Source organism: Cucumis sativus, chromosome 2, assembly GCF_000004075.3.
Source record: "Cucumis sativus cultivar 9930 chromosome 2, Cucumber_9930_V3, whole genome shotgun sequence".
Classification (NCBI taxonomy): Eukaryota; Viridiplantae; Streptophyta; class Magnoliopsida; order Cucurbitales; family Cucurbitaceae; genus Cucumis; species Cucumis sativus.
In genome coordinates, this window is record NC_026656.2 from 19,986,916 (window position 1) to 20,013,182 (window position 26,267).

Consider the following 26,267-nt stretch of genomic DNA (forward strand, 5'->3'; position numbering starts at 1 on the left):
TTTATTTATTTTGAAATAGAAGGAATCTTCATTAAAAAGTCGATCAATATTCCATAAATATTCAATATCCTTAGTCCTTCCCTCCCATCAATTTATTAACAGCTAATAAGCGAATATTTATTGTTTTCTTAGAGGTGTTTTTAAATTTAATATTGAATAAAAATATGATAATCTTAAAGTAAATTGTATATATACATATATAAATATATGACGTGGAAATGTCGTGGCTTTTCCTCTCATGGACGTATTAATAATTAGAAATTAATTAAAACGCTACCTCACAACATGATTGAAATTATTAAAAATAGAAAAAGATGTGTTAACTTTCTCTCTCCTTGCGTTTTACATTAGCTGGCAATCCCTCCTCAATCACCTCGATCTCATCGTCCCCATACTTTAATCCAACGGCTCTCCTTCACCCCTTATTCTACATTCGTCGTATACTACCACAGCTCTTTTTTTTCTTTTATTTATTTATTTATTTATTTATTTGGCTTTTAAGGCCGCCCGCGCATCTTTACCAAACGGCGAAAACGCAAATCCCTTTTTTCTTTTCTCTTGGTATTATTTTTCTTCTGCTCGCCGGAGTTCGATAATGGCCGCCGCCGTGCCGGAAAATCTGTCTCGCGAGCAATACGTGTACCTAGCGAAGCTTGCTGAGCAGGCGGAAAGATATGAGGAGATGGTTCAGTTCATGCAGAAACTTGTTCTTGGTTCAACACCCGGCTCAGAGCTATCTGTTGAGGAGCGAAATCTTCTCTCTGTGGCTTACAAGAACGTGATTGGGTCACTTCGAGCTGCTTGGCGGATTGTTTCTTCCATCGAGCAAAAGGAGGAGAGTCGTAAGAATGAAGAGCATGTTGTGCTTGTTAAAGATTATAGATCAAAGGTTGAGTCTGAGCTTTCCGATGTCTGCGCGAGTATTTTGCAGCTTTTGGACTCGAATCTTATTCCATCTGCCTCTGCTAGTGAGTCTAAGGTCTTCTACTTGAAGATGAAAGGGGATTACCATAGGTATTTGGCGGAGTTTAAGGTTGGAGATGAGAGGAAAGCTGCTGCTGAGGATACTATGCTGGCTTATAGGGCTGCTCAGGTATTTGTGGCTCGCCTTTTCTTTTTACTTTTTTTTGGTATTAGTGAGATATTTTTGAATTGGTGCTGCCTTTATGGACATGTGAGGTTGAACATTTAACTAGTGAATTGACTTCGAATACTGATTTAGTATCGCTACGGAACATCCCTACTTATCTGATCCATCTTTTACTGTTGTTGTGTTTCCGTGTTCTATGTTACATACTTCTTTCCTTGTAGAAATGAAATCTTGATTTAGCCTATTCCGATGGGTTTCAAATTGAAGGCGATTTTTCTTTATTACTCTGTTTTTCGTTGTTTTTCTCGTGGGATCTCCAGTCTCCAACAGACCATTTCCATGCCAAACTCTTTTAACGGTTTATTTTAATAAATTGAATGAAAAGATATTAGGATCTTTCATTTCTGTAATATAGGTGCTTGAGATTGGACTATTCTGAATGCTGATTTTCCACTTGTTGGATTTTATGCTATGAAGGACGTCGCAGTTGCGGATCTTGCTCCCACTCATCCGATAAGGCTGGGGCTGGCACTCAATTTCTCTGTGTTTTACTTCGAGATTCTGAATCAGTCCGATAAAGCATGTAGCATGGCCAAGGAGGTAAGTTTGATCCTTCATGTGGCATTTCTATTGTATATCATTTCTCTTTGTTTTTGTCACCGAGAAGAAATGAGTTGATTCCAGCACACTTTTGCTTTTCTCACTGGGGCCTCCTTTTGTAGATCTTTGTCATATTGTATATTTTTTTTCTGGCTTATCAAACTGTTTGTGAGAAATTGTGTCAGGTAGTACTATTACTGGTGCGACTTGGTCAAACTGCTGTCTTTACGTTAATTTTTTTATGTGTTGGCACTTGGCAAAAGGGACCTTCGTCCTTAAACTTGACTTCTTTGTTTATCGCTTGTCTAGGATCACTAATTTGCAGGCATGAACACTACTGTACATGTGAAACAGTTTTACGTGGATCTTACAATTGTAGGCTTGCATATGCAGATTTGGACACGTTTGCTTAATTTGCATCTTCTTTGACCAATGGTTCAGATAGTTCACAGTTAACACTGTTGCATTGTTTCTTTGTGTCATTCTTTTGCTCTTTAGTTTCAGCTTTCAGGAATTGCCGTAATGTCATACATGCTATTGTTTCTTTGCTTAAACCACTGTGCATCATGCTTAATATTGAAGTATTGTCATTTAGTGTGGAATATGTCTACAGAAGTTGATTGGATCTGTGACTGAATGTGAATCATTGATCCATCTCCCTTTGCAAGAATTCAATCATAGATTGAAACTACTGGCTGACTTTGGTATTAACTAACCTTACTGCACTGTGTTTGGAAAAAAACATTATTCAATGGGGCTATTTCATAATAACCCGTTGGATTAGATTTAAAAAAAAATGGCGCTAGTAATTGCTCTTATGGTTCACCTCTTTATTCGATTGAATTTTTAGTAGATATCTATTGCTCTCTCTCTCTCTCTCTTTCACATAAATATATATATATATTAAAGAAACAGTGAAGGAATCTATTCCAAAAAGAACAAAAAACTGCCTGAGGGCCCTCTTTTCAAATATTTCATTTCAACCAGAAGGGTTTGTAACATGACTTGTCTCCGCAGATTTCTAACCCAAATTAATATGTAGTCTTGAGAAGAGGGTATATATCATTGGACTGATTTGGATTGATGTTAGCCATATATTCTAAAAAAATTTGCATGCCCTCTAATTATTTCTAGATTCAAATGAAGTATTATCTTCTGTACATCTTACAGTGAATAACTATCAATTACATCGTGATGGTCCCATTAAATAATTTGTATGTTGATTGACTCTTTGATTCTTTTAATCCAATTGCCCATGTTAACATTTTCACGAGTCTTTTGGTTCATTTCCATATCCCCTTTTGCTGAAAAAATGCATGGAACTGCACTGTTGTAAAGTTAGCGACTTGCACTTACAAGAAGTATGCTTTCCCCATCTTTCTTTCGTGTGTTACTCATCATTCCATACTCCTCTGATCAGGCATTTGAGGAAGCCATTGCTGAGCTGGACACTCTGGGTGAAGAATCATACAAGGACAGTACCCTCATCATGCAACTATTGAGGGACAACCTCACTCTCTGGACTTCAGATGCGCAGGTCAGTGAACACCATCCACCCTGAAAAAAAAAAGAGGAACATACCCTTTTGGTTCCTTGGTATAATATAAGTTTGGGTCGTTGGTTTCAAAACGATTTTGAGTTTAGTTTCCATTTAGTCCATAATTTCAACCTTTACACTTTTTACCAAGTTTTCACTAAAACTCACTTTTGATGTCCAACACATTAGCTTTTAGTTAATTTTTAAAAATTATTATAATTTGAGCATCTTAACTAATTTTAGCGGTGATAAAAAATTAATGAGTACTAATTTAATTATTTTAAATGAGTGTTTAGTAAAAAAAACAAAGGAAAAAATGTAAATTTTGAAATTTAGAGACTAAATGAAAACAACTCCAAACTTGAAGTTTTAAAACCAAATACAATTAACATTTTGGAATCTACCGACAAAATAGAAACATTCTCAAAAGAAACCCTCAGAATGAACAAACTGCAGCCTCTAATCCCTTGTCTTAGGAGGGCATTAACACAAGTGAATTATGTTGAATTGTTGCAGGACCAGTTAGATGAGTCATAGAAGGGCATCATAAGCTCGACCTGTCCTGTGCTTGTGAATGGTGGGGGGAGGAGGTGGGCTTCAAATGTCATTTACTTTATGCTATGTTTTAAAATGTGTGAATCTGGAAAAATTAAACGCATGCATTAGTCTGTGAATGATGCCGTCTTGTACTCAGACTAACAACTTGATCTTGAATTCTGAAGTTAAAAAAAAAATATATATTGGTGGGTTTTTTCTTCTTCTTTCTTTTCTTGACCGAGGGTGGACTTTCTTTTTTTTACTCTAAAAAAGAATCAGAATGAAGAACACTTTTTAGCTTCATATTTGCTTGATCTCAAGTTCTGATATCATATCCCCCACACTCTATACTCAGTTTTATTGGTTGAACACAACCAATGGGAATATGGCATTTTAAAGAGTGGCCCTCCATTAAGGTGCTTTTATGGAGGACTAGAAGAATGGTGGACAGTTTGTCTAAATGATTAGGAACTGTTATTGGTGTAACTTTTTTTGTTTTTTCAAATGGGATTTGGGGTCAGAGCCACATGTATAGTAATGTTGGTGGATTCTGTTTAATTGAGACTGATAAATTGGCTTTTTGTGTCAGGTTGGCCAGTTTCTGGCTTTTTGCTTTAGGCGGGTTTGGTTTTTATATTATTATGTCCATTTTCAAATGTGAAAACCTATTTTATATATATATCTATAGGGTCAAATTTTTAAACCTTAACTTTGAATTTTCTGCTACTAAAAATCCTAGACTATAACAGTAGTTGGGTTTGATGCTTTAGATGTCATCAATCTCTTCAACGAGGTGGATTCGGTTTCGGTTGGAAAGGTTATATAACCTTGATGTGCATTTTATCATATTGCTTGAGATGAAAACAAATGGGATGTTTATTTTATCATATTGCTTGAGATGAAAACAAATGGGATGTTTGAGGCAAGGGTTCCATCAGATTATAATCAATAGCACACTTTGCTAAAGTAAATATTGTTTAAAAATCTTCGAATAACTAGTAAATCTTATTTTAAAATTTTCAATTTTAGCTACGATAAATACTATTAAAAAAATTCAATTTGTTACCGTATTTATTTTTTTGTTAAAGCAAGTTTATAATTCACACCTCAAACATATACTATCTTAATCACTTAATTATAATCGCTTTTAATTACTAAGATAATTAGTGAAAATAAAATAATTAGAATATCTTAATCACTTAATTATAATCGCTTCTAATTACTAAGATAATTAGTGAAAATAAAATAATTAGAATTATAATAACTGATTTGTTATAATAATTTGCTGTTCTCAAACACTCCAAAAACTTTTTTAAAATATGTTTTTATAGATACGTTTTTATGGCTTTAAATCATTAATATTAAACTTGTGAATATATCCATTCAAGTTTTAATTATTTAATTATTATTACTTTTGTTTGATTTCATTTAAATTCACCTCTAAAAAAAACTCATCATTTTGAGACTTAATAGAAAACAGAAGTATTCATATGAATGTTCGAAATTAACTTAACAATGAAAGTCCAATCTTCTTTAGTATAAATTGGGGGTGAGAGTTGTGAAAGTTCGATTTGGAGATACGAATCCATAGCTTCTTGATCTTCAGGGACAGGTTTTAGTTGATTAGCCCTTATTGGCTGAGAGTTCAATTTGATTGATTTTTCTTAACCTTAAAAAAAACATTGAATTTAAGATGACTTTCTTTCTCCACATTTTTAAATAATAAAAATTGTTTATATTCATTATCTTAACTGAAAAACTGACCTTGAAAGTAGAAAAATGGAAAATCCAGCTTAAATCAATGGAGGAACTCTCCATTGAAAGCAATGCAAAATGCAGATTAACAAAGAACAGTTGGCTTCAATCAAATCTGATGTATACTACAAAACTACTCAAGTTGAGCATTTTATCTTACAAAATTGATTTGGATTCCACCCATTACCCCAGAGATGATAAACATAATTTGGCTCTAAGATCATAAAAAATCCCACACCTACGAAGATTTCACGATGAGATCCAAGGCCATTAAACAACAAGTGAAGCAAAAAATAAAAAATAAAAAAAACATTAAAAGGTATTTTTGACAACCACTTGCTCTGCAGAACTCTTCTTCACAACTCCTCTAGAGCATAATTCATTAAGCAATTCCAATGCCTCCTTGGCTAAACCTTCATAAGCCAATCCTTCAATAAGAATCATGTATGAAGTCTCGGTCGGTTTACATCCTCTGGCAACCATGTACGCCAAGAAATCGATGGCTCGTACAGTTTGTCGAGCCTTACAGAGTCCTAACATGATAGAGTTATATGTGATAGCATTTGGTTTCACACCCATTTCTTCTAAATCGTGAAAAAAAGCAATTGCTTCATCAACTTTTCCTTCTCTGCTCAGCCCACCAACAAGCGTGGAGTATGTAATTATATCGGGTTTGAGTCCTTTTCCCTTCATCTCATCTAGAAGTTTTATGGCATCGTCTGTTTTACCTACCTTTGACAACCCATCAATGACTGTATTGTATGTAATCAAAACAGGAGAGCAGCCTTTGCTACCAAGTTGATTCAGTATCTCAACCGCGACGTCTACCTTCCCATCTTTACACAATGCTGTCAATAGAGTATTGTACGTCACAATATCTGGATAACAACCTCTAGAAACCATGATATCCAAATACTCAATCGCTCGTTCCATCTTCTTATCTTTGCATAATGCATGGAGCAAAGGGTTGTAACTCAAGGAATTTGGAGTACATCCATGCTGAGGCATCTTCTCCAAAACATCGATTGCTCGACCAATTAACCCCTTTCGACATAAGAAATTAATCAGGATATTGAAAGTAACAACACTAGGTGAACAACCCTTCCGAATCATCTCGGCCAAGAACTTCTCGGCATCCATCCACCTTCCTGTACTACACATGCTACGCAGAATAATGTTATGAGTGATTACATTAGGTTGGCAACCATAAGAAGGCATGTGATTCAAGAACCTAATAGCTTCATCTAACCTTCCTTCCTTACAAATCCCATTAATAAGAACATTATAAGTAACAACATCAGGTTTACATCCTTTGTCCCTCATTTCATCCAACAATTTCATTGCCTGTCCAACTCCACTCTCTTTACAAGTTGCTTCAATCAAAATAGTATAGGTTATTACATCAGGATAACACTCTCTCTGCATCTGTCGATCCAGAACTTCCATTGCTTCCTTCAACTTACCACTGTCACAGAGTGTACGCAAGATTGTATTGTATGTGACAACATCAGGAGAAACACTCATTCGATCTAAAAGTTGTAAAGCACTGCCAATTTCACCCGTTTTACAGTAACCACTGATAAGAACATTGTAAGTTATCACATCAGGAACAGCACCAGAATCTTCTAAAATTTCCATTACACGAGTTGCCTTCCAAGTTTTTCCAGTTTTGCACAAACCACGAATCAAACTAGTACAAGCTATTATATCAGGAATATCACCACGACAAACCATATCTTCTAGAAATTTAAACCCTTCTTCCAATTCCCCATTTCTTACCAATCGACGAAGATGATTGTTGTTCTCGACTTCCTCGGAACTCTGCGAATGATTCGAATATGAAGATGATGAAGAACTGGAACCATTCAAATGGGTATGAAGATTTTTCTCCCCATGTGACAATCTACCATTGGAACTAAAAGTATCCACCCTCGGAACCGCACGGACAAGTTGTTCTTCAGAACCATAAGAAGGAATAACAAAAAACCGACCTTTTTCTCCCGCATGAAGCCTTAAAGAATTAGTCTCCGACGAAACCCTTCCTTTGGCCATAACTCTACGGTCGCGGTTTTTGGCGGTGTGACGGTGAAACAAACAGAACCCATCTGTGTAATGCTTTGCAGGCAAGGTTAAATCCATTCTCCACCTTCAACTGGAAGGAGACAAAAGGGTTTGATGTTTAGAACACCATTTTAGTCCAATGTCAATAAATTAAAGAAATGGATGTCAATGGGGTCTTAGTATTTCAGTCTATGGAAGGGGAGAGATCGAGGAATTTGCAAAAGACGAGAGATTGAGAGAGCGGGAAGCTTACAGAGTGTAAAAATGGAGGCGGCGTTTTTGCTTATCCAGTTTCTGAGACGGTCATCGTCTTTGTCTAAGAAAAAAGACGCTGGTGGACTGCAGAGGCGAGTCACTCGAGGCAAAGCTAGCCCAATCAATTTTAGTGGGCTTTTCTACTAATGATCCTTTATTGGATTTTTATCGTTCTTTTTCTCGAGTCCATTCGGTAAAATAAGTTTTAAAAATGAGGGTCAGAACCAAAACTCAATATAGATTTGATACATTTCATACACTTTCCTACATTAAAATATATTGTATTCACAAAAAGAAAAAATATTTAACACACTTTAAATAGCATATTCTTAGTTTGTCACCGACTGCAATTTCATATTTTATCGATTATTGAGCAAACAAAAGTCAAGCTAGACCTATTTGATTATATAGAGAAGGGATTCGAACTAAATTAATGAATCAATCAAATGTAATTCAAAATGCTTAGCTCAACTTACCTAATATATTTGTAGAGTGTTTGATCTCTAGACTTAACTCATATCTATATTATTTGGAACTTATATTGTAATAATATGTACTTCTAACGGTTAAAATATGTAATTAACTTGTTATCATAATTTTAGTTCAATGATAATTAAAATAGTTTTTTATTTTAGAGATGAAAGTAGTGTTCGATAATTATGCTAAAAAATTAAACATAAGATCAACTAATCTACAAAATTGAAAATTTGAAAACAGACATTAGATGAATCAATATTTTGCAATATTGCAACCCAAATAAAGTATTAAGAGGAAAAAGAAGCACTTGAGTCATAATGGGATTATTAAAGATGAAGTGACGAGAGAATTCATATAAGATGTATAGTGTAAGCTTTGATTTCTCTCGTCATTTTGGCGTTATCAACAAGGCTCTCCTAAGTCTTAATTCTCGTGCCATATTTTTAAAGGAAAAGCACTTTTACCAAATTTGGAACAATTTTATTTTCTAAACTACCAATAATAAATCAACCATTTTTTGTTTTTCTTTTAACTCTTTTCAATATTTATTACAACATTCTTGCTAGAAGTTGATTTAATTAGAAATTAAGTCAAATAACCAAAATATTTATAAAAAATCAAGTCACATCAAATTTCATTTTTTCATATTATGAATATGACAAAATTAATGAAATCAGATGATAATAATTATCAAAGAGATATCAGACGATAATCATAGAACTATATGATGGTCTCAAATTTCAATTTTTGCAAATTTAGAAAATGTTGTGAAATATGTTATATTATCATATACTTTTTTTTTTCATGTTTTTACAAAACTCCCGTCTATAAATTTTAATAGGTAAGAGTTTAGACTCTGTCTTTTAAAATCTATAGCAATTTAGTTTTTATAAAAGAAGTATAACCATTTATAATAATTTGAGTTTAATTTTAATATATAAAAATTAACAAAATATTTACACTAAAAATAAAATCTTAATAGATTAAATTAACTGTGACTAAAATGTTATAAGATAAAAATTATAGATTAAATTGTTATAAAATTGAAATCTATACAACATTGAAACAAATCCCAAATTATTGAAGTAAAATTTGGAGGGTAAATATAACTTTGTGATAAAGTTTGTTTTATGCATTATAATTTCTACTATAAACACGAGATATTAGATTCCCTCAACTTAGACATAGAAAAAAATTTAATACATAAAAGAAAAAAGAAATATAAAAGAGAGGAGAAAATGGAAGGCACCAACAAAGCGGTTTAGGCCTCCGTCACCAACCTACTACTAACCCCACTCCGCACTGCTGAAAACGGAAGAGCACCAAATCAAAAGGGAAGTCCGTCGGATCTTTTACGCATTTCCATATCGGAGTATCCTCCCCTCCATCACCCACCGTAATCAATGGCTATGGCTCTTCGAAGAATTGCCGTCGGCGTTACGAACCCCATTCTTCCTCTTCTCAATGCCCGCTTCCTCCATCGCATGGTTCTTTTTTATCTCCCCGTCATTCTTAACTCATAATACATTTTTCATTTCTTCTCTGATTCCGGATTCTTCTTCTTCTTTTTCGTATTTGAAATTATTTTCTATGGCTGCCTGCAGTCTTCTCTGTCCGGGGCAGCTGCGGAGGAAAGGGAGAAGGCTCGAGCTACTGTGAGCGTTTCATTTACTCTATTATTTTCTAATTCTTAATTTTACATTTCCCTGATTCAAGAATTGCTTCTGGTACTTCTAACGTAAACGAGGACAAAATAATGCATGTGGATCATGAGGTTTACGAGATCTGCATGATGTGTCGATTTTCCTTGTGTCGATGTTGATGTCTGGAGGAAATTTTGATTTCAGTGGATTCAGCAGCTGAACGCTCCTCTCGAGGTCATTGATCCGGAAATTGCAGATATTATTGAACTCGAGAAAGCTCGCCAATGGAAGGTAGATTTGGACTTTCGAAATTCATGTGTTGATATCCATCTAATTGAATTGAGCTTCGAGATTAACGTCAAAATCCTGTACAATTTGTTTTTGTAATGCGAAGGGCTTTGAACTTATACCTTCTGAGAATTTCACTTCATCATCAGTGATGGAAGCAGTTGGTTCAGTTATGACCAACAAATACAGCGAAGGATATCCAGGAGCCAGATACTATGGAGGAAATGAGTATGTGGATCCATCTAAATTCCAAAGTTATTATTATTATTATTATTATTATTGCATGAATTATAGGATTTTGGAAAATTAGAATCAAGGATGACTTTCTTTCGTAATATTCCCCATGCAACGGCTACTCTTCTGGTAAGGTAGATGGATTAAGTTTTCGAAATCAGTAACTTGCCGCGACGGCACTGGTCCTTTCTGCTCGTAATTCTTATTATATTTATTTCCCCCGTTTTTTCTTTTTTCTTCCCCTTTTCACACTGGATACCTAATGTACAAATGCAAATGGGATTTAGGTATATTGACATGGCCGAATCCTTGTGCCAGAAACGCGCACTAGAAGCTTTCCGTTTGGACCCTGCAAAATGGGGAGGTACGAGAATTTTTGTGTTATAATAATCTTTTGTTAAGCCGAGAGCGGGTGAGGGATTGAACCTAATCCGAAGGATGATTAACTAAGTTATGCTCGAATTGACTTAATTGTAGATATTGAATTAATTTCAAACAATAAAATTTGTTTCAGACTCTGTCTATTGATATATAAAGTGATTTACTGTGTCTTTTACCGAGTTTCTTGTGAATTCAGCTGGACGTTTGCAAACATTTTCAGAATTTTCTGATTCAGTAATTGTATTTATCATCTTATCAACGAACTTCTCTCAAAGTGGTATCTTTGTTTAAATTCGGCATGCTATTTTTTTTGTAGTTAATGTGCAGTCTCTCTCTGGATCACCGGCTAACTTTCAGGCATATACTGCATTATTAAAACCTCATGAGAGGATTATGGCTCTTGATTTACCACATGGTGGACACCTTTCGCATGGTTATCAGGTGTTTAATTTTCAAATTTAGTACTTGGTTTTCACATGGCTGCTTTTGTTGATTTGATAATGAGAACATTATATGATGATTGTTGTTTAATTTGGTACTTGCCTATGTATATTCTTTAAACGTTTGCAGACTGATACAAAGAAGATTTCTGCTGTTTCAATATTCTTCGAGACAATGCCATATAGGTTGGATGAGAGCACTGGTTACATTGACTATGACCAGGTTTGAAAATTCTTGTGTGTTTGAAACTGTATAAGGATACCCTATCGATTTTTCTTGAAACTGCATTTCCAAATATACATACTTATATGGAGGGAAATTCTGACAGTTGGAGAGAAGTGCTTCATTGTTCCGACCAAAACTCATTGTTGCTGGTGCAAGTGCCTATGCCCGTCTCTATGACTATGCACGAATTCGCAAGGTTTCTTCCTTTGCTTGGCTATACAAATTATAAAATAGCTCTCTTCAGGGTTGTACACTACATTGATTTGGTTGTGATTATTCCGACAGGTTTGTGACAAACAGAAGGCAGTCATGTTGGCTGACATGGCACACATAAGTGGTTTAGTTGCCGCAGGCGTTATTCCATCTCCTTTTGAATATGCTGATATAGTGACAACAACCACTCATAAATCCTTGCGTGGACCACGGGGGGCAATGATTTTCTTCCGAAAGGGCGTTAAAGAGATCAACAAAAAAGGACAGGAAGTAAGTGATATCTTTAAAATGTAAGAAAGATTACAAACTGAGGAAGGGCTTCTATGACGACACCTAGAAGTAAATATATGTTTCAAGAAGCAAATTCTTAGTTGTCTAATATTTTCTTTTGCAATTTGCAGGTGCTCTATGACTATGAAGACAAAATCAACCAGGCTGTCTTTCCTGGTCTTCAAGGTGGCCCACACAACCATACCATAGCTGGTCTGGCAGTTGCATTAAAGCAGGTTGTTTATTTAGCCTCTATTTCTTAATCATTTGAATTTTTGTTTTTGTTTTTTTGAGCTTATAAACGCTACTTCCACCTAAGAGGGCTTTTTGTTATGTTATCTTTGTTTCTCTCATTTTTCGTCTTTCTCAGTAACAAAAAAAAAAAATTGGATCATCTCAATGAAGTTAATTCAGATTACTAGATTTCGCTATTTGGAGGTTCACCTTTTTTTTATACGCATTATTTTTCTTCTTTACCATATTGCAATAGGCCACAACTCCGGAATACAAAGCCTACCAAGAGCAGGTTCTCAGCAATTGTTCAAAATTTGCTCAGGTATGCAGAGGAAAATTTATGACTTCTTTGGCAAATCAACAATATAATACTCTTCAATTGCATGGTTTTCTCATTGTTTGGTATTATTAATTCCTGAAGTTTCTTCCTTGCATAATCAGTATAGTTATTCTGTCAAATCAATTGTTTATGCAGAGTTTGATTGAGAAGGGGTATGAACTTGTATCTGGTGGAACAGACAACCATTTGGTCCTTGTGAATTTGAAAAATAAGGTAAAGGGTGACATCTTCCACCATGAATATTAGACTTCTCATCCAGGTGTTACCGTTTCTTCTTTCTTCAGGTGTTTGTGTATAGTGGACTCCGAGATTACAAATACAAAGAGTTTAAATAACATTATAAGTCATCCCGAGTTAATTTGGCTTGATTTAGACAAGTATTTGGAAATGACTTGCAACATTGGAGCACGGTCTCTTATCCAAAACAAAAAACAAAACATTGGGGCACGATTTTTCTCATTATTCTATTTATTTATTCTTATTCTTCTTATTAATTTTTTGGGTTGGGGTATTTGGCAGGGTATTGATGGTTCAAGAGTCGAGAAGGTTTTGGAATCAGTTCATATTGCGGCAAATAAGAACACAGTTCCAGGAGACGTGTCTGCCATGGTTCCTGGTGGCATTCGTATGGGTATGACGTTCTACCGTTCTGTCTATGGGTCTCCAATTACTAGTCTAAGTTTCTAAATTTATTTACATTTTTTCTTCTGGACTTACTTCTGTATATAGGGACCCCTGCTCTGACTTCGAGAGGTTTCCTCGAAGCAGATTTTGTGAAAGTTGCTGAATTATTTGATGAAACTGTGAAGTTAGCCTTGAAGATTAAGGCTGGTAGCGAAGGTTGTCAAAAACATAACATTTATTTGCATTAAAATATACCGATCGTGATCTATCTCTCACCCCCTCGAGTTTGCCATTTTTTGGACTACTGTCTCTTAGAATCCTTTGATATACTCCTCCCTGATTTCAAGTATTGTAAACACAGGTACTAAGTTGAAGGATTTCGTAGCAACCATGCAATCAAATAAAGATTTCCAATCTGAAATCTCAAAGCTCCGACATCAGGTTGAGGAGTATGCCAAGCAATTTCCAACAATAGGATTTGAGAAAGAAACAATGAGATACAGAGACTGAAAGAAAGGATTTTAAAAGTCGCTGGCAGTGTTTACCTGCTGATTCGGGTTAGAACATCTCTTAACTTCCATAGCTTGCTGAATGAATATCCTAATTAATGTGCATGTAGGGATAGCCACTCACATGCATACGGTGTCTCTATATATGCTTTCACCTTTTCAAATGATAGTTACGTTATATTAGGTGTGAATTTGATGGTTTTTAGAAGGTTAAAAGTGCATTCATTTAGTATGTGAATTACTTTTGAACAGTTTAATCATGCTTTGTCAGATAATTCAATAATTACGAAAGGTCTCAACAAACGGTAAAGTGGTTTTCTGAGTAGTATTGAATCAATAATTCCTCTTAAGGTGCTTTCTTTATATTGATTTTGAAAGGATTAAAATGACTCTAAAATATATTTTCAATCCTTCGAAATCTATTTCACAATTTGAAGTGATTTTGAACTCGACAAAAGTCCTTAAAATTCATTTTTGTGAACTATATTATGAAGCACTTTCTTTTATCTTTCAGAAATCATCATCGCAAATTCACCCAAAAGCTTTTACATATATTCTCAGTATGAAGTTTAAGAATTCAAAAGATTCCAATCCAAAGATCGATTTAGCAATAATAATAAAAATATTTTCTTAATTGTTCCTTTATTGTTTGTTAGGAATTATGAGTATATATCATTTAAAGTTGGTAGAATATTAAATTAAATGAATAAGACTATTTCACATGTAGCAAAACTAACAAAAAGAAAATGTTTATCTATCATGATAGGCACAAATAAATATTAATCTATCAATGATATATTGCTATATTTGTCAATATTTAAGCTTCGTAGAATGAATGATATTTGATATTTGATTACGGAGAAGGTATAATTTTGCTTCTGCAGAAAAAGTTGGTGAGTGAGATCGTCTCTAGCAAACTACCTTTGAAAATGATGGCAAGCAACCACAGAAATTTAAACGTTTCTTCTAAATAAATGTCCATAGTGGGCAGCAGATTCTTTGGACTTTCAATTATAAATCTCCACATTATAGTCTCATAATCTTTGCCAAATTTGATTTATAGGTTATTTAGCTTTGAATCATAACGTCTTATTTTCACGTAAACATAATGTTTCCATTTCATAAGTAATAGTGTAATACCACGTTACAATGCATATGTATTCTTCGTGTTAATGTTTTCTTATATTATTATTTCATTTTGTTGATTTGGATATTTTTATTTTCAAGTACGTAACTTAATTGTTATTTAAATTTAAATTTTATATATAATGTAGAGTATAATAGTTGTACGGTGATGATTCATACTTTTTGCCAAAATTTTGTATGAGTATAGAAATTTGTTAATCTTAGTACATTAAAATATATATTGTACAATAAAATGTTGATTTATATTTCAATTCTTTAGTTACAATTAATACTCATTTTATAAGTTTCAATTATTGTTTGACATTTATGCACTTTTTGACGTAGTTCTTACTTTGGAAGAAATTAATTTACCCATCTAAGATGTTTTTCTTTTTAACGAATGTATTAGACCAAGATTTCTCATAAAATGATTCTAAATATTTCAAAATGAGCAACAATATTTACAAAATATAGAAAATTTCTATATTTTGTAGATATTTTAAACATTTTTGTCATTTACAATCAATTTTCTTTTTTCTATTGTTTAGCATTTATTTTTAATAAAATTATATTTTTGAGATTTATCTTTTAGAGATACAAAAGTTTTAAATATTAGTATTTTAACTTAAATTACATTGTCTTATAATTTTTTTAGGGTTTAATCTATCTCTTTAATATTTAAAAAATGCTTTTCAAATATGGTTGCTTTTTAATATATTATAGATAGATTGTATGAAAATAATCCCTATTTCAATTTTCTTCATTGAAGTCGATGTAAGTAAATATTTGGTGTTTGAATTTATATGCTCATTCTATTTTATTTTCTTAACTCTGAATGTTATGTTTTAATTAACTTCGAATTAACTAACAAACCCTTTTAATTAAAGTTTGAATTTACTTTTGCAATGTAAAAAAAAAAAAAGCCTAAATTGGATTTAATTAGAGATTGAACAACTACTACTCTCATATTCATGTGGTGTGGATTCTTATGGTTATGGTAATGTAGACTTACACCCATTACATGAATGAGCAAATCAAATTATAAAGATAAATTGAGATGAGCAGGCAGATGCAATTGTTTTGTGTGTGTGAGGTTTAGATTTGATTTGATGGGTGAGGGGATAAAGTCGCAATATCTTCTTCCCCTCTCGAAATTCCTTTGTTTTTTTTTTTTTTCTCTTCTTCTTCCTTCCATGGCTTCCGTCCCTTCTGTTTCCCTCACTGCTGCTCTCAAACTTGAAACCCATCCAAGAAAACGTCATTCAACCGCCAGCTTTCCCCTCAACGATAAGGATAAGGTAACACCTTCATTTTTCCTTGTAATCTTCATTGATTTGAAAATCATCCTCTTCTCTTAATGCAATTAAACCTCACGGACTTCTTCTGTATTGAAATTTGTTTATTCTATGATATGCTTACTGCAGAGTGTGGGGTTTCAGAAAAATCATTCACTAATCCAATTGAATGTTGTTGATGCGGAGGAGCCGAAATTGGGTACGAGAATCGAATCTTCTTACTATTTTCCATTGTTGCAAGAATGTATAGATAGGAACTTAGCTACAGAAGCAAGAATGATCCATGGACATATCGTAAAAACTGGATTTCACGAAGATTTATTTGTTATGACTTTTCTTGTTAATGTTTATTCCAAATGTGGAGTCATGGAAAGTGCTCACAAGGTGTTTGATAATTTGCCTAGAAGAAATGTCAATGCGTGGACAACTCTACTGACTGGTTATGTTCAGAATTCACACCCTCTCCTTGCTCTTCAATTGTTCATAAAAATGTTGGAAGCTGGAGCATATCCTAGTAATTACACGCTCGGAATCGTGTTGAATGCTTGTTCTTCCCTGCAATCTATCGAATTTGGGAAGCAGGTTCATGCATATCTTATCAAATACCATATAGATTTTGATACAAGTATTGGCAACTCTCTTTCTAGTTTCTACTCTAAGTTCAGAAGATTGGAATTTGCAATAAAAGCCTTCAAGATAATCAAGGAAAAGGATGTCATTTCATGGACTTCAGTTATATCTTCTTGTTGTGATAATGGTCAAGCAGCTCGGAGTTTAAGTTTCTTCATGGACATGCTCTCGGATGGCATGAAACCAAACGAGTACACTTTAACAAGTGTTTTGAGCGCTTGTTGTGTAATGCTGACATTGGATTTAGGAGCACAGATTCATTCACTAAGCATTAAGCTTGGTTATGGTTCAAGCATACTGATAAAAAATTCGATCATGTATTTGTACTTGAAATGTGGATGGCTTATTGAGGCTCAGAAATTGTTTGAAGGTATGGAGACTCTCAATTTGGTTACATGGAATGCAATGATTGCAGGCCATGCTAAAATGATGGATCTTGCTGAAGATGATGTTGCAGCTCACAAGAGTGGTTCTACAGCACTTGCTATGTTCCAGAAATTATATCGCTCGGGAATGAAACCCGATCTGTTCACATTTTCGAGCGTTTTGAGTGTTTGTAGTAATCTAGTAGCCTTAGAACAAGGGGAACAGATTCATGGTCAGATAATCAAAAGTGGTGTTTTGGCAGATGTTGTGGTGGGAACTGCACTGGTGAGTATGTATAACAAATGTGGAAGTATAGACAAGGCGAGTAAGGCTTTCTTGGAGATGCCTTCGAGAACAATGATATCATGGACTTCGATGATTACGGGATTTGCACGACATGGTTTGTCTCAACAAGCACTTCAACTCTTTGAAGACATGAGATTGGTAGGAATTAAACCAAACCAAGTCACTTTTGTAGGAGTTCTATCAGCTTGTAGCCATGCTGGTTTGGCTGATGAAGCACTCTATTATTTTGAATTAATGCAAAAGCAATACAACATTAAGCCTGTAATGGACCATTTTGCATGCTTGATTGACATGTATTTGAGGTTGGGTCGGGTTGAAGAAGCTTTCGATGTAGTCCATAAGATGAATTTTGAGCCTAACGAAACTATCTGGTCCATGTTAATAGCTGGATGTCGAAGTCATGGGAAATCCGATTTAGGGTTTTACGCTGCCGAGCAGTTACTCAAACTCAAACCAAAAGACGTCGAGACATATGTCTCTCTGCTAAACATGCACATCTCTGCTGGGAGATGGAAGGATGTTTCGAAAGTGAGGAAATTAATGAAAGAAGAGAAGGTTGGGAAGTTGAAAGATTGGAGCTGGATTAGCATCAAAGAAAAAGTTTATTCGTTCAAACCTAATGACAAGTCTCATTGTCAAAGTCTAGAGATGTACAAGTTGTTGGAGACTGTACTCAATGAGGTAAAAGCCCTCGGTTACGAGCCTATTGAAGATGTGGAAGTAATTGAAAAAGAGGAAAACGAGGAAAGGGTATTATCTTCTACCGTTCTTCATAGCGAAAAGTTAGCCATTGCTTTCGGTTTGTTAAACCTGCCAACTGCGACCCCAATTCGGGTTGTAAAGAGCATCACCATGTGTAGGGATTGCCACAATTTTATCAGATTCATTTCTTTATTGAAAGGAAGGGAAATTGTCATCAGAGATAGTAAGCAGCTTCACAAGTTTTTGAACGGATACTGTTCTTGTGGAGGATATGGAGATAATCTTTAATGTGGATGGTGAGATACAATCTTAAATTCTTTACAAAACCTAATAACATTCAACTGTCAAAATGTTCATATGAAGATAATTTATGTAAGTAAGATCAAGAGAATAACCAGCTGATATTGAGCTTAAGGGGAAAAAAACTGACAAGTTGATGTCGACGCCATTGTTTCTTTTCTATTTACCGAAAGACAAGGCGTCGATCTGCAAATTTGCGAAGTAAAAACTAGATGACGTAATGTACAAATTTGCAAAGATTTTAATACAAATACTCTTATACAAATAACCTAAGGATTACTTATCTTCTCACTGTTGCCGAAAAGGGCAGGTAAGGTATAATTAATTAATCAAAAAACTGTAAACATATCTCAACATCATACTGCTTTGCCTTTCTTCCTCGGGTTAGATGATAGCTGTGGAATTTCTGAGGCTTTGATGCATACAAAATCAACGTTTTTTACTTTTGTTCTTGGCGATTCTCGATTTGCTGGTGTCAAATGATGGTTTCCAGACGATGTCTTCAAGATTGCCATAAAAGCTCTTGTAGAACTGTGACATGCAATGGCATTGTTTCAATGTCTAAGAAGTACAATGAGATAAAATTGTGTATATGAGAATAACGAGAAATGTGGTACTCTTTGATTTATATTCGACGACCAAAGGCTATATGTGGAAATTCTACCATGACCTACCTTGAGGTACTCGCTGGTTTCCCCTGCTGCTTTCTGAATGTCGACCATAAAGAACGTGGGAGCAACTTCAAAAATCTATGAGAAACATAATATGGATTAAAGTCCTTGAAAAGAAAATAGAGATTGTAGAACTTTTCGTGCAGAAAAATGGTGAAACTTACTTCCATAATGACTGAGAAATACGAAGTTTTACTTGCCGAAGGACCTTCTACTCTCATCTGATATTCACAAGAGATTTGATTAAGATTAGCCTTTGAACTTTAACAAGACTTTTAGTGGGAATTCAAACTTTTAATTTTGTGTTTAATATGTCCCTGAAATTTAAACTCCAGTTGAAAGCATACTAAATTAATCAATTAGTTTTTTTTTTTTTTAATATGTCAAGATTGCTCAAGAACTCAATGATCGAAACTAAAAATTTTAGAGAACGGACTTGTAATTTTACATTGAGATTATGAAATACGGGAGGGATAAGACGGATAACCAGATAGGGAAGGGCATGGAGTTGAATCGCAAGCATTCGGATGAGAACTAACGAAATGTTACCTTGTAATTGCGTATGTGTGTCTTGAAACCCATTGATTGAGCTACGACTTCCATTGTTGATAATAAGACCTTTGCAGGCTTTTGGCAGACGAAGCGTGTAGGGTACTTCATAGAATCCTACAGTTATTAGAAGAAATTAAACCATCAATTCTCGAGAAAGATACACGCACAGTATCTTATACAAATATTTTGAAATGATCAGAGCTGATATTCTCAGTCTGAGATAATTAATTATATATGCTTAATGTCGAGTAGAAACAAGTATTATACACCAAAGCAAAGATTTTGTAGTGGCTTCAGGTGAGTTATTATTATTATTATTATTATTCGAGGCAAATTGGCTCTATTAGGCTGCATGTTTTAGATGAACATCGGGGAACTTAATAAAAACAAGTAACCATACCTGGCCACGGTCAAACATCGTTCCCAGGTTTAAGCCTTGTGATAGAATTATTAGATCAAATGCATTAAGGGCCAGAGGGCACATGTTCTCGTTACTGCGTTGTTCTTCGGTCCTTGGTTCCTATGGACAAGTGTTGCGAGTCAAGAGATAATAACCATAAAATTTTATAAATGGATCTAAACACCACACTTTGACGCCACAGCCTTCAACCACATTTACAGTTTTTAGTATCTACATAAAATAAAGTTCTAGAGACTAAGATTTGTAAAGTTTAACCCACCTTAGCATAGGCAGAAAATATTGACCAAAAGAAAAGGAAGAAGATCATTGAAAGAATTGAACACAGAAGTACACAAAAATATGACCTTTTATGTCTCAATAGTGGGGAAACTATGCTGGCAGAGAACAGGTTGGCGGGAAACATTTAACCTAGAATAGTAAATTCACCACTTTTATTATGGATTTGCTTAAAAGTAATTAATGGATAGGAACCAAAGTTATAGTTAGGTGAAAGGTTGCCAGCTAAGGAGAGCAAAATAAAAATAGAATCTGTATCTAATCTTCAATCTTAACGACACCCAGACTTTAATAAATCCGAGTTCACATACATGCCAATATAGTACTCAAATCCTTACCAACCTCAGGATCATCAAAGACAGCATTCACATCATCCAGATTTACATCTTCGTCTTCGACCAATTTGACTGAAACATAATTTTTCTTGAACCACTCATCCTCTCTGATCTGTTCAATTGTAATACGCTATACACAAGAAAGGAGAGCAACTTATCAATAAAGATTAAAATATCCATCTATATGTTAGATATATGATATATCCATTGACAAATCCATAAATCATAGGGTTCAATATTGACAGTAGAAATCATTCAATATCTTATATAAATAGCCACAAAACATAAGAAGATATCATCGATTAACCATTCTAAAAGACTAACCTTCAAATAAACATAAATACCAATAACAAGCTCTATAAATTTGTTTAGAAGTAAAAACAGCTTAATTATTAATTTATATAATTTTTTATTTACAAAAATATCCAACTATATTTTTTCGATATATCCATAATTGAAAATTTGATATCGTCATCAACATCAAGATTTTAATCCCTAAATCTGAAAATACTATTGCCCAAAAGTAAAAAAGATTGATAGCAACAATTACTCTGGTACGTATAAAGCTGAGAATAATGAAAAATTTTAGTGCCCTACTCTAAGAAGCCAGTTAATAAGATATTAGAGTAAATAGGGTTATCATGAGTAACAACTACTACATTGGCTTCCTTAAGTCATGGCGTAGTATGAAACTCAAAGGACATTATAACTATACAGTGCTAAAATTTACAAGCTCATTAAATGAACTAAATAATCCTAATGTCTGTTACATCTATTCCCTCAACCGGAATGTAACAAAATCCATTCAGGTCTCAGGTAGTTTGATCCATCACTCAGATTTGAAAAGAAATGCATTTTTTTGACAGTAAATTGCTAATTTTGTACCCAGAAAGTAGCACGAACGGTTTTTTTTTTTTCTTTCTTCCACGTACTTAGAGAGTAAGTTGAAGGCATAAAGAATACTCAACAAGGCTTATGAAGAACGTCATATCTGGCAATCCATACTTACAGTAGAAGGATTGGGGTCAAATATTCTGCAGATTAAGGCTTTTGCCCCCACCGGGAACCAAGATGGACATGAAAAATCGGCTCTTTCAATCTGTTGAAGGTAAATGACAATATTAGGCGATCACTCAAGTGCAAGTTGAAAAGATATTTCAGTCTAAGTTAACCTAAGAAGATTAAGATCAAAATATTAAAAATGAATAACCTACGAAAGCCCTGCGCATCCTGATTTAAATTCAACCTAAAGAGATGGAAAATAGATTGTTTTAAAGTTTAACTGCTTTCACTGCTTGTACTTGATCTTCACAGAGGGAACTTTTTTCTTGTTTCAACGAAAAATTCACTCATCATGCTGATTGATCGCATTTTGCACCCAAGAAAGAAGTTGATAGCATTTCAGCGTTTGAAATGGAAAACACAACACAAAAAGGTGAAGTAGATTTAAGCTAACATGACAAAATGTTCATGCCTTACTATATAACGTGGTGAGATCAAGCTCATCAAATGGAAGATATCCTGCCATCAACACATAAAGGATTACCCCACAGGACCAAACGTCTGCCATAGCACCATCGTAACCCTTGTGATTGAGCACCTACATGAGAGATGAAGCGATTGAGAATCAAACCAAAAGGCAAACTTACAACTCTCATTACCAATTTATAAAATTTTTGGTTTAACAAGCTTTTTGATACCAACATAAATACCTCTGGTGCTACATAGTTTGGAGTCCCACATGTTGTGCGGAGTAGGCTAACTCCCTGTCAGCAAATACAATCAGCTATTTGTTGTTGTCTCTTAAAATTACATAAGAAATATATATTACTTGTTCAGGCAAAAAGTGTAGATCTATAAGTAAATAAAAATCATTAAAACATGTCTTACTTGTTCAGGCAACGCACTCAGACCAAAGTCTGAGATCTTTAAATTACCTAGGGAGTCGAGTAGCAGATTCTCAGGCTGCGCAGAGAAATAAAGAAAGAAAAAAATTATTCGGGTCTTGTTTATTTCTTTTCCAAATTTCAGTTAGAATGTTTTCTCCACAAGCTCAGCCAATAAAAGTGGTCATACTTTTAAATCTCTGTGGTATACTCCCCTGCTGTGGCAATAATCTACACCATCAATTAGCTGTTGGAAGTACTTCCTAGATTCAGCTTCACTAAGCCGTCCATGACGAACCTGCAGAGTATGGATTACATCATAAACTGTAGGAATACAAAATAGTCAATAGTTTCAAATTGGAATTGGCTCATCTTTCTTAAACAATGCTCTATTTTTTTTTAATTACTCACTATTTTGTCAAACAATTCACCACCAGTAATGTACTCCAAGATTATGTAAATCTTAGTCCGGCTTGCAAGAACCTAGAAACCAAAATAGATATTGTATCCAGTGTTAAACAAGTAAAACGAAGTTCAAAACTAAGCACTTAAAAAAAGGCTAAAATCATAAATGAGAACTACTTGAGAAAATTAATCCATGCCTCATGAAGACGAACGACATAAGGGTGCCTCACAAGCTTCATGATTGAAATCTCCTTCTTTATCTACAGAATATTAGTAAGAGTTGTTGGATGAAACGCCAGACAATTTAAAGGATCAAATACTGAAAAAGCTTCAGAGTGCACTCCAGTTAGATTACAAGAACTAATGAGCTAATCAGTAGAAGTTTGCAGATCGAGCATGCAAAGAGGAGTATAAAGAACATCATGCCACCAAACAACCATTTTTAGGATAGGAAAACTTGAAACGCAAACATTTTCAGCAGCTTATGATAGAAAATCAACTATCCATGAAACAACCTGCCAATTATATTATTTTTTAAAGAATCCGTGTGTGAGTTTGTTCTTTAAACTCCTTCATCACCTACCAATTATTTGCACTATTCAAGAGAAACGGTACGGAAGATACAGTTCGTAGCAATAACAGTAAGATTGCCCATCCGATAATATTTGCAGCTTTAATCAAACAGTATAAAGCAGGCACATATGATTTCCTTTCATTCGAAGTTTAAGACATCAAAAGCTCCGTTTCCTCTTCTTCAACATAGTGAGTGAAAGAGAGTAGGTGAGAAATAAACAAGGTTTTTTCATTCTTCAATCGACTGTAGATAGAGAAGCCCAAGAATGATTACAAATGAACCTCACCAGAATCTTTTAGCTCAATCCATAACATATACATTCACAATGATACCATACACCATGTAATTCAAATATAGACATCATTGAAGCATGTAATCACAGCTAACATTGTTTTGATGGCTAACTCTGAAACATTTGAACTATACACAAAGTTAATTTCAACATCCTCAATTCAATTGAAAGCTTGAGTAATCAAAATCTTTTGCCGCGCAGCAATGATGCAGTCATATAAAGCAAATTACATAGAAGAAAATCAAACTATTTCACTCTAAATCTCCGGTAAGATCAAGAACGAACATATTTCCATTTCTTAGAACAATTAGTGTAGAGAAGAAAAGACAGAGGACGGACACAGACCTGCTCGACCATCTTGTGCTTGATTATGGTGCTCCGATCGAGGACTTTCATAGCAACACTCTCGCCAGTCTCAGTGTTCTGAGCAAACTTTACCTTTGCGAAAGTACCTTCACCAATCGTCCTCCCGACCTCGTACTTGCCGACTTTTCTAACCACCATCTCCGCCGTGAATCTCCCCCGGTTCCGGCAGGGGAAAATCCTAATCAGCAGAAGTCGATCTCAGCATTTGCAATCCGCCTTGTGGAGAAGCTTTTTGGGTTGAAATCATGGAACATATATAAACCGAAAATTTCGAAGTTGGTGATTTAATTTCTTCTTCCTCTTCTTCTTCTTTATTGAGCTTCTTCTAAAGCAGCTTTGAAGATGTGAAAGCGTAACGAAAATATAGGGATGACTTTTTTAACATCAATTTAAGGAGAATTTTAATTTTATTTTATGACCAGAAATAACAATAAACAAATAAAAAAGATTAATTATTCGAATAATATTTTTTTCTTTCTCTTTCTTTTTTAGTTGGATTCCATGAATTTACAAGAAGAAAGGAATAATTTTCTTACACGTTCGGTTTTTAGAAAAAACAAACAAAGAAAACAAAATTTGTATTTCGGAATTACGAGAAATAAAAGATTTTGCGTTTAATTCTAACAATTATAATATATATATATATATATATAGTACGGAAGTTATCAAAAACTGATAATTTAAAAATATATATATTTATAAGTATTTAATGAATTTTGTATTTTATTAATTCCTTTTTAGAAAAATTGTTAAAAAAAAGTAAAATTGACGAAAAAATTTAATTAATTAAAATTTTCAGATTATACGAAAATAGACACTGACCTCTGGTATTGATGGTAGGTTCGTTTCTATATTATAATCCAAAATTTTGTTTAGGGTGTAGATATTTTAATTTATTTTACTATTTTTTTATCATTTTTTTCTTTTATGTAGTGTAAACAATTAGTCAAAAATATTTCTTTTTGAAAGAACTTTAAAATAGTAATTTATTTATTATAGCTTTTAAATAAAAAATGGTAAAAATATATGAAGTGAATTTTGTTTTTGAGTGGTTTTGTTATATAGAGTGTAAATAGTTTATTTTTTTATATTAAAAAAAGCTTTTAATAAATGAATAAAATTACAAAAACTATGGGATTGGTTATAATGGTACCGTAAAGTTTAAATGTGAAATTTAAAAAATTAACGCAAAGTAAAAAATAATAATTTATCAGTCCCAAATCAAATAAGTGCTTTTAGGATGGTTAAAATAAGCATTTTTCACCCAAATTTATTTAATTGAAAAACGTATTAAATCAACGCCTACTATTGTGGTTTTGTTTTTCTAACTTACAAAGAAGGATAATGATTTCATTGGGAGTAAAGTTGTTATTATAAATTAGATACCATTTTTCCTTCTAAGATAACGATAGCTCAATTGTTAAGAGAGCGAAAAAAATAAAAATGGTGTTGATATTTGTTTCAAATGGATGATGTGGCATAACATGAAAAATGTTGATAGATGTTGGCTTATCAATAATCTCACTCCACAGTTGTTTAAAGGAATATTATAATTTATTTTATAAATTTTAAAAAATAAAATTGTTAAAAATATTTGTAAATATAGTAAAATTTTATGATTAGATTCACCTCAATAATTGTATGATAATTTTTTTTATCAGTAAAATTTGAATGATGTTTTTTAAAAATGATTGTGATATTTTAAAAATAAGAAAAGAAAAGAGCACTAAAGAAACATCCATGGTTTGTGGACAAAGGGAAAGGGATATGCAAAAAATGGTGCCCTTAGTTGGCATTCAAAACCTAATTCTTGATTTGATAACAAAGGAGGCAGCCAGAATTGAAAAGCCCCACTTCTCCACTTCTCCACTTCTCCACTTCCTTTCTCTTCCATATCTCAACATAATTATGTCTCCCCCACTAAACAATATCCCATACTCTATTTTCCAACTTATGTTATTAATTCATCCCTTACCTTACTAAATCAATCGATTAATTAATTTGTTTTTTAATTTAAAACTTGAAAACTAAAACACAACATTCACTTGAGA

At 33.8% G+C, this 26,267-nt stretch overlaps 5 protein-coding genes across 7 annotated transcripts; 3 read left to right on the top strand and 2 right to left on the bottom strand.

Moving 5' to 3' along the window:
* The first annotated feature begins 508 nt into the window (after window positions 1–508).
* LOC101222827 (14-3-3 protein 10) lies at window positions 509–3,991 on the top strand. Its single transcript, XM_004148365.3, has 4 exons — window positions 509–1,093; window positions 1,568–1,690; window positions 3,111–3,227; window positions 3,744–3,991. The coding sequence occupies exons 1-4, from the start codon at window positions 596–598 to the stop codon at window positions 3,762–3,764; spliced, it is 759 nt and encodes a 252-aa protein (XP_004148413.1). The 5' UTR covers window positions 509–595; the 3' UTR covers window positions 3,765–3,991.
* Window positions 3,992–5,604: 1,613 nt separating this feature from the next.
* On the bottom strand, window positions 5,605–7,966 carry LOC105434655 (pentatricopeptide repeat-containing protein At1g09900). Its single transcript, XM_011651401.2, has 2 exons — window positions 7,834–7,966; window positions 5,605–7,671 (listed from the first exon to the last, which is right to left on the bottom strand). The coding sequence occupies exon 2, from the start codon at window positions 7,656–7,658 to the stop codon at window positions 5,832–5,834; it is 1,827 nt and encodes a 608-aa protein (XP_011649703.1). The 5' UTR covers window positions 7,659–7,671; window positions 7,834–7,966; the 3' UTR covers window positions 5,605–5,831.
* A 1,579-nt stretch (window positions 7,967–9,545) lies between these two features.
* LOC101222345 (serine hydroxymethyltransferase 2, mitochondrial) lies at window positions 9,546–14,927 on the top strand. The gene is made up of 16 exons (XM_004148363.3): window positions 9,546–9,799; window positions 9,917–9,967; window positions 10,160–10,246; window positions 10,350–10,471; window positions 10,765–10,841; window positions 11,175–11,299; window positions 11,429–11,521; window positions 11,628–11,720; window positions 11,810–12,007; window positions 12,139–12,243; window positions 12,498–12,563; window positions 12,717–12,794; window positions 13,101–13,212; window positions 13,311–13,421; window positions 13,567–13,762; window positions 14,599–14,927. The coding sequence occupies exons 1-15, from the start codon at window positions 9,716–9,718 to the stop codon at window positions 13,713–13,715; spliced, it is 1,551 nt and encodes a 516-aa protein (XP_004148411.1). The 5' UTR covers window positions 9,546–9,715; the 3' UTR covers window positions 13,716–13,762; window positions 14,599–14,927.
* A 723-nt stretch (window positions 14,928–15,650) lies between these two features.
* LOC101207363 (putative pentatricopeptide repeat-containing protein At5g52630) lies at window positions 15,651–18,581 on the top strand. Its single transcript, XM_011651402.2, has 2 exons — window positions 15,651–16,137; window positions 16,264–18,581. Exons 1-2 carry the CDS (start codon window positions 15,949–15,951, stop codon window positions 18,424–18,426), a joined length of 2,352 nt encoding a protein of 783 aa, XP_011649704.1. The 5' UTR covers window positions 15,651–15,948; the 3' UTR covers window positions 18,427–18,581.
* On the bottom strand, window positions 18,510–24,592 carry LOC101222107 (CBL-interacting serine/threonine-protein kinase 8). 3 transcript variants are annotated; one of them, XM_004148362.3, is made up of 14 exons: window positions 24,196–24,587; window positions 23,182–23,244; window positions 22,991–23,062; window positions 22,770–22,877; window positions 22,584–22,658; window positions 22,406–22,459; window positions 22,168–22,293; window positions 21,703–21,792; window positions 20,701–20,823; window positions 20,062–20,181; window positions 19,659–19,775; window positions 19,274–19,330; window positions 19,113–19,187; window positions 18,510–18,969 (listed from the first exon to the last, which is right to left on the bottom strand). In XM_004148362.3, the coding sequence occupies exons 1-14, from the start codon at window positions 24,352–24,354 to the stop codon at window positions 18,868–18,870; spliced, it is 1,341 nt and encodes a 446-aa protein (XP_004148410.1). In that variant the 5' UTR covers window positions 24,355–24,587; the 3' UTR covers window positions 18,510–18,867. The 3 variants fall into 3 exon arrangements, 1 of the variants encoding a protein (XP_004148410.1); XR_004214490.1 differs by having other exon boundaries at window positions 18,951–18,969; window positions 20,697–20,823; window positions 24,196–24,592; XR_004214491.1 differs by lacking the exons at window positions 18,510–18,969; window positions 19,113–19,187; window positions 19,274–19,330; window positions 19,659–19,775 and adding an exon at window positions 20,427–20,490 and having other exon boundaries at window positions 20,697–20,823; window positions 24,196–24,592.
* Between the last annotated feature and the right edge of the window lie 1,675 nt (window positions 24,593–26,267).

Excerpts from the sequence above, each read along its gene's own strand:
- LOC101222345 (XM_004148363.3), top strand. The coding sequence starts at position 9,716 with ATGGCTATGGCTCTTCGAAGAATTGCCGTCGGCGTTACGAACCCCATT. Across the intron at positions 9,968-10,159 it reads GGGAGAAGGCTCGAGCTACT|TGGATTCAGCAGCTGAACGC; the intron begins GTGAGCGTTTCA and ends TTTTGATTTCAG. Across the intron at positions 11,721-11,809 it reads ACTATGCACGAATTCGCAAG|GTTTGTGACAAACAGAAGGC; the intron begins GTTTCTTCCTTT and ends TTATTCCGACAG.
- LOC101222827 (XM_004148365.3), top strand. The coding sequence starts at position 596 with ATGGCCGCCGCCGTGCCGGAAAATCTGTCTCGCGAGCAATACGTGTAC. Across the intron at positions 1,691-3,110 it reads CATGTAGCATGGCCAAGGAG|GCATTTGAGGAAGCCATTGC; the intron begins GTAAGTTTGATC and ends TCCTCTGATCAG. Across the intron at positions 3,228-3,743 it reads TCTGGACTTCAGATGCGCAG|GACCAGTTAGATGAGTCATA; the intron begins GTCAGTGAACAC and ends GAATTGTTGCAG.
- LOC101222107 (XM_004148362.3), bottom strand. The coding sequence starts at position 24,354 with ATGGTGGTTAGAAAAGTCGGCAAGTACGAGGTCGGGAGGACGATTGGT. Across the intron at positions 20,824-21,702 it reads TTGACCCCAATCCTTCTACT|CGTATTACAATTGAACAGAT; the intron begins GTAAGTATGGAT and ends TCTTGTGTATAG. Across the intron at positions 19,776-20,061 it reads CGATGTTTGACCGTGGCCAG|GATTCTATGAAGTACCCTAC; the intron begins GTATGGTTACTT and ends TAATAACTGTAG.
- LOC105434655 (XM_011651401.2), bottom strand. The coding sequence starts at position 7,658 with ATGGATTTAACCTTGCCTGCAAAGCATTACACAGATGGGTTCTGTTTG.
- LOC101207363 (XM_011651402.2), top strand. The coding sequence starts at position 15,949 with ATGGGTGAGGGGATAAAGTCGCAATATCTTCTTCCCCTCTCGAAATTC. Across the intron at positions 16,138-16,263 it reads CCCTCAACGATAAGGATAAG|AGTGTGGGGTTTCAGAAAAA; the intron begins GTAACACCTTCA and ends TGCTTACTGCAG.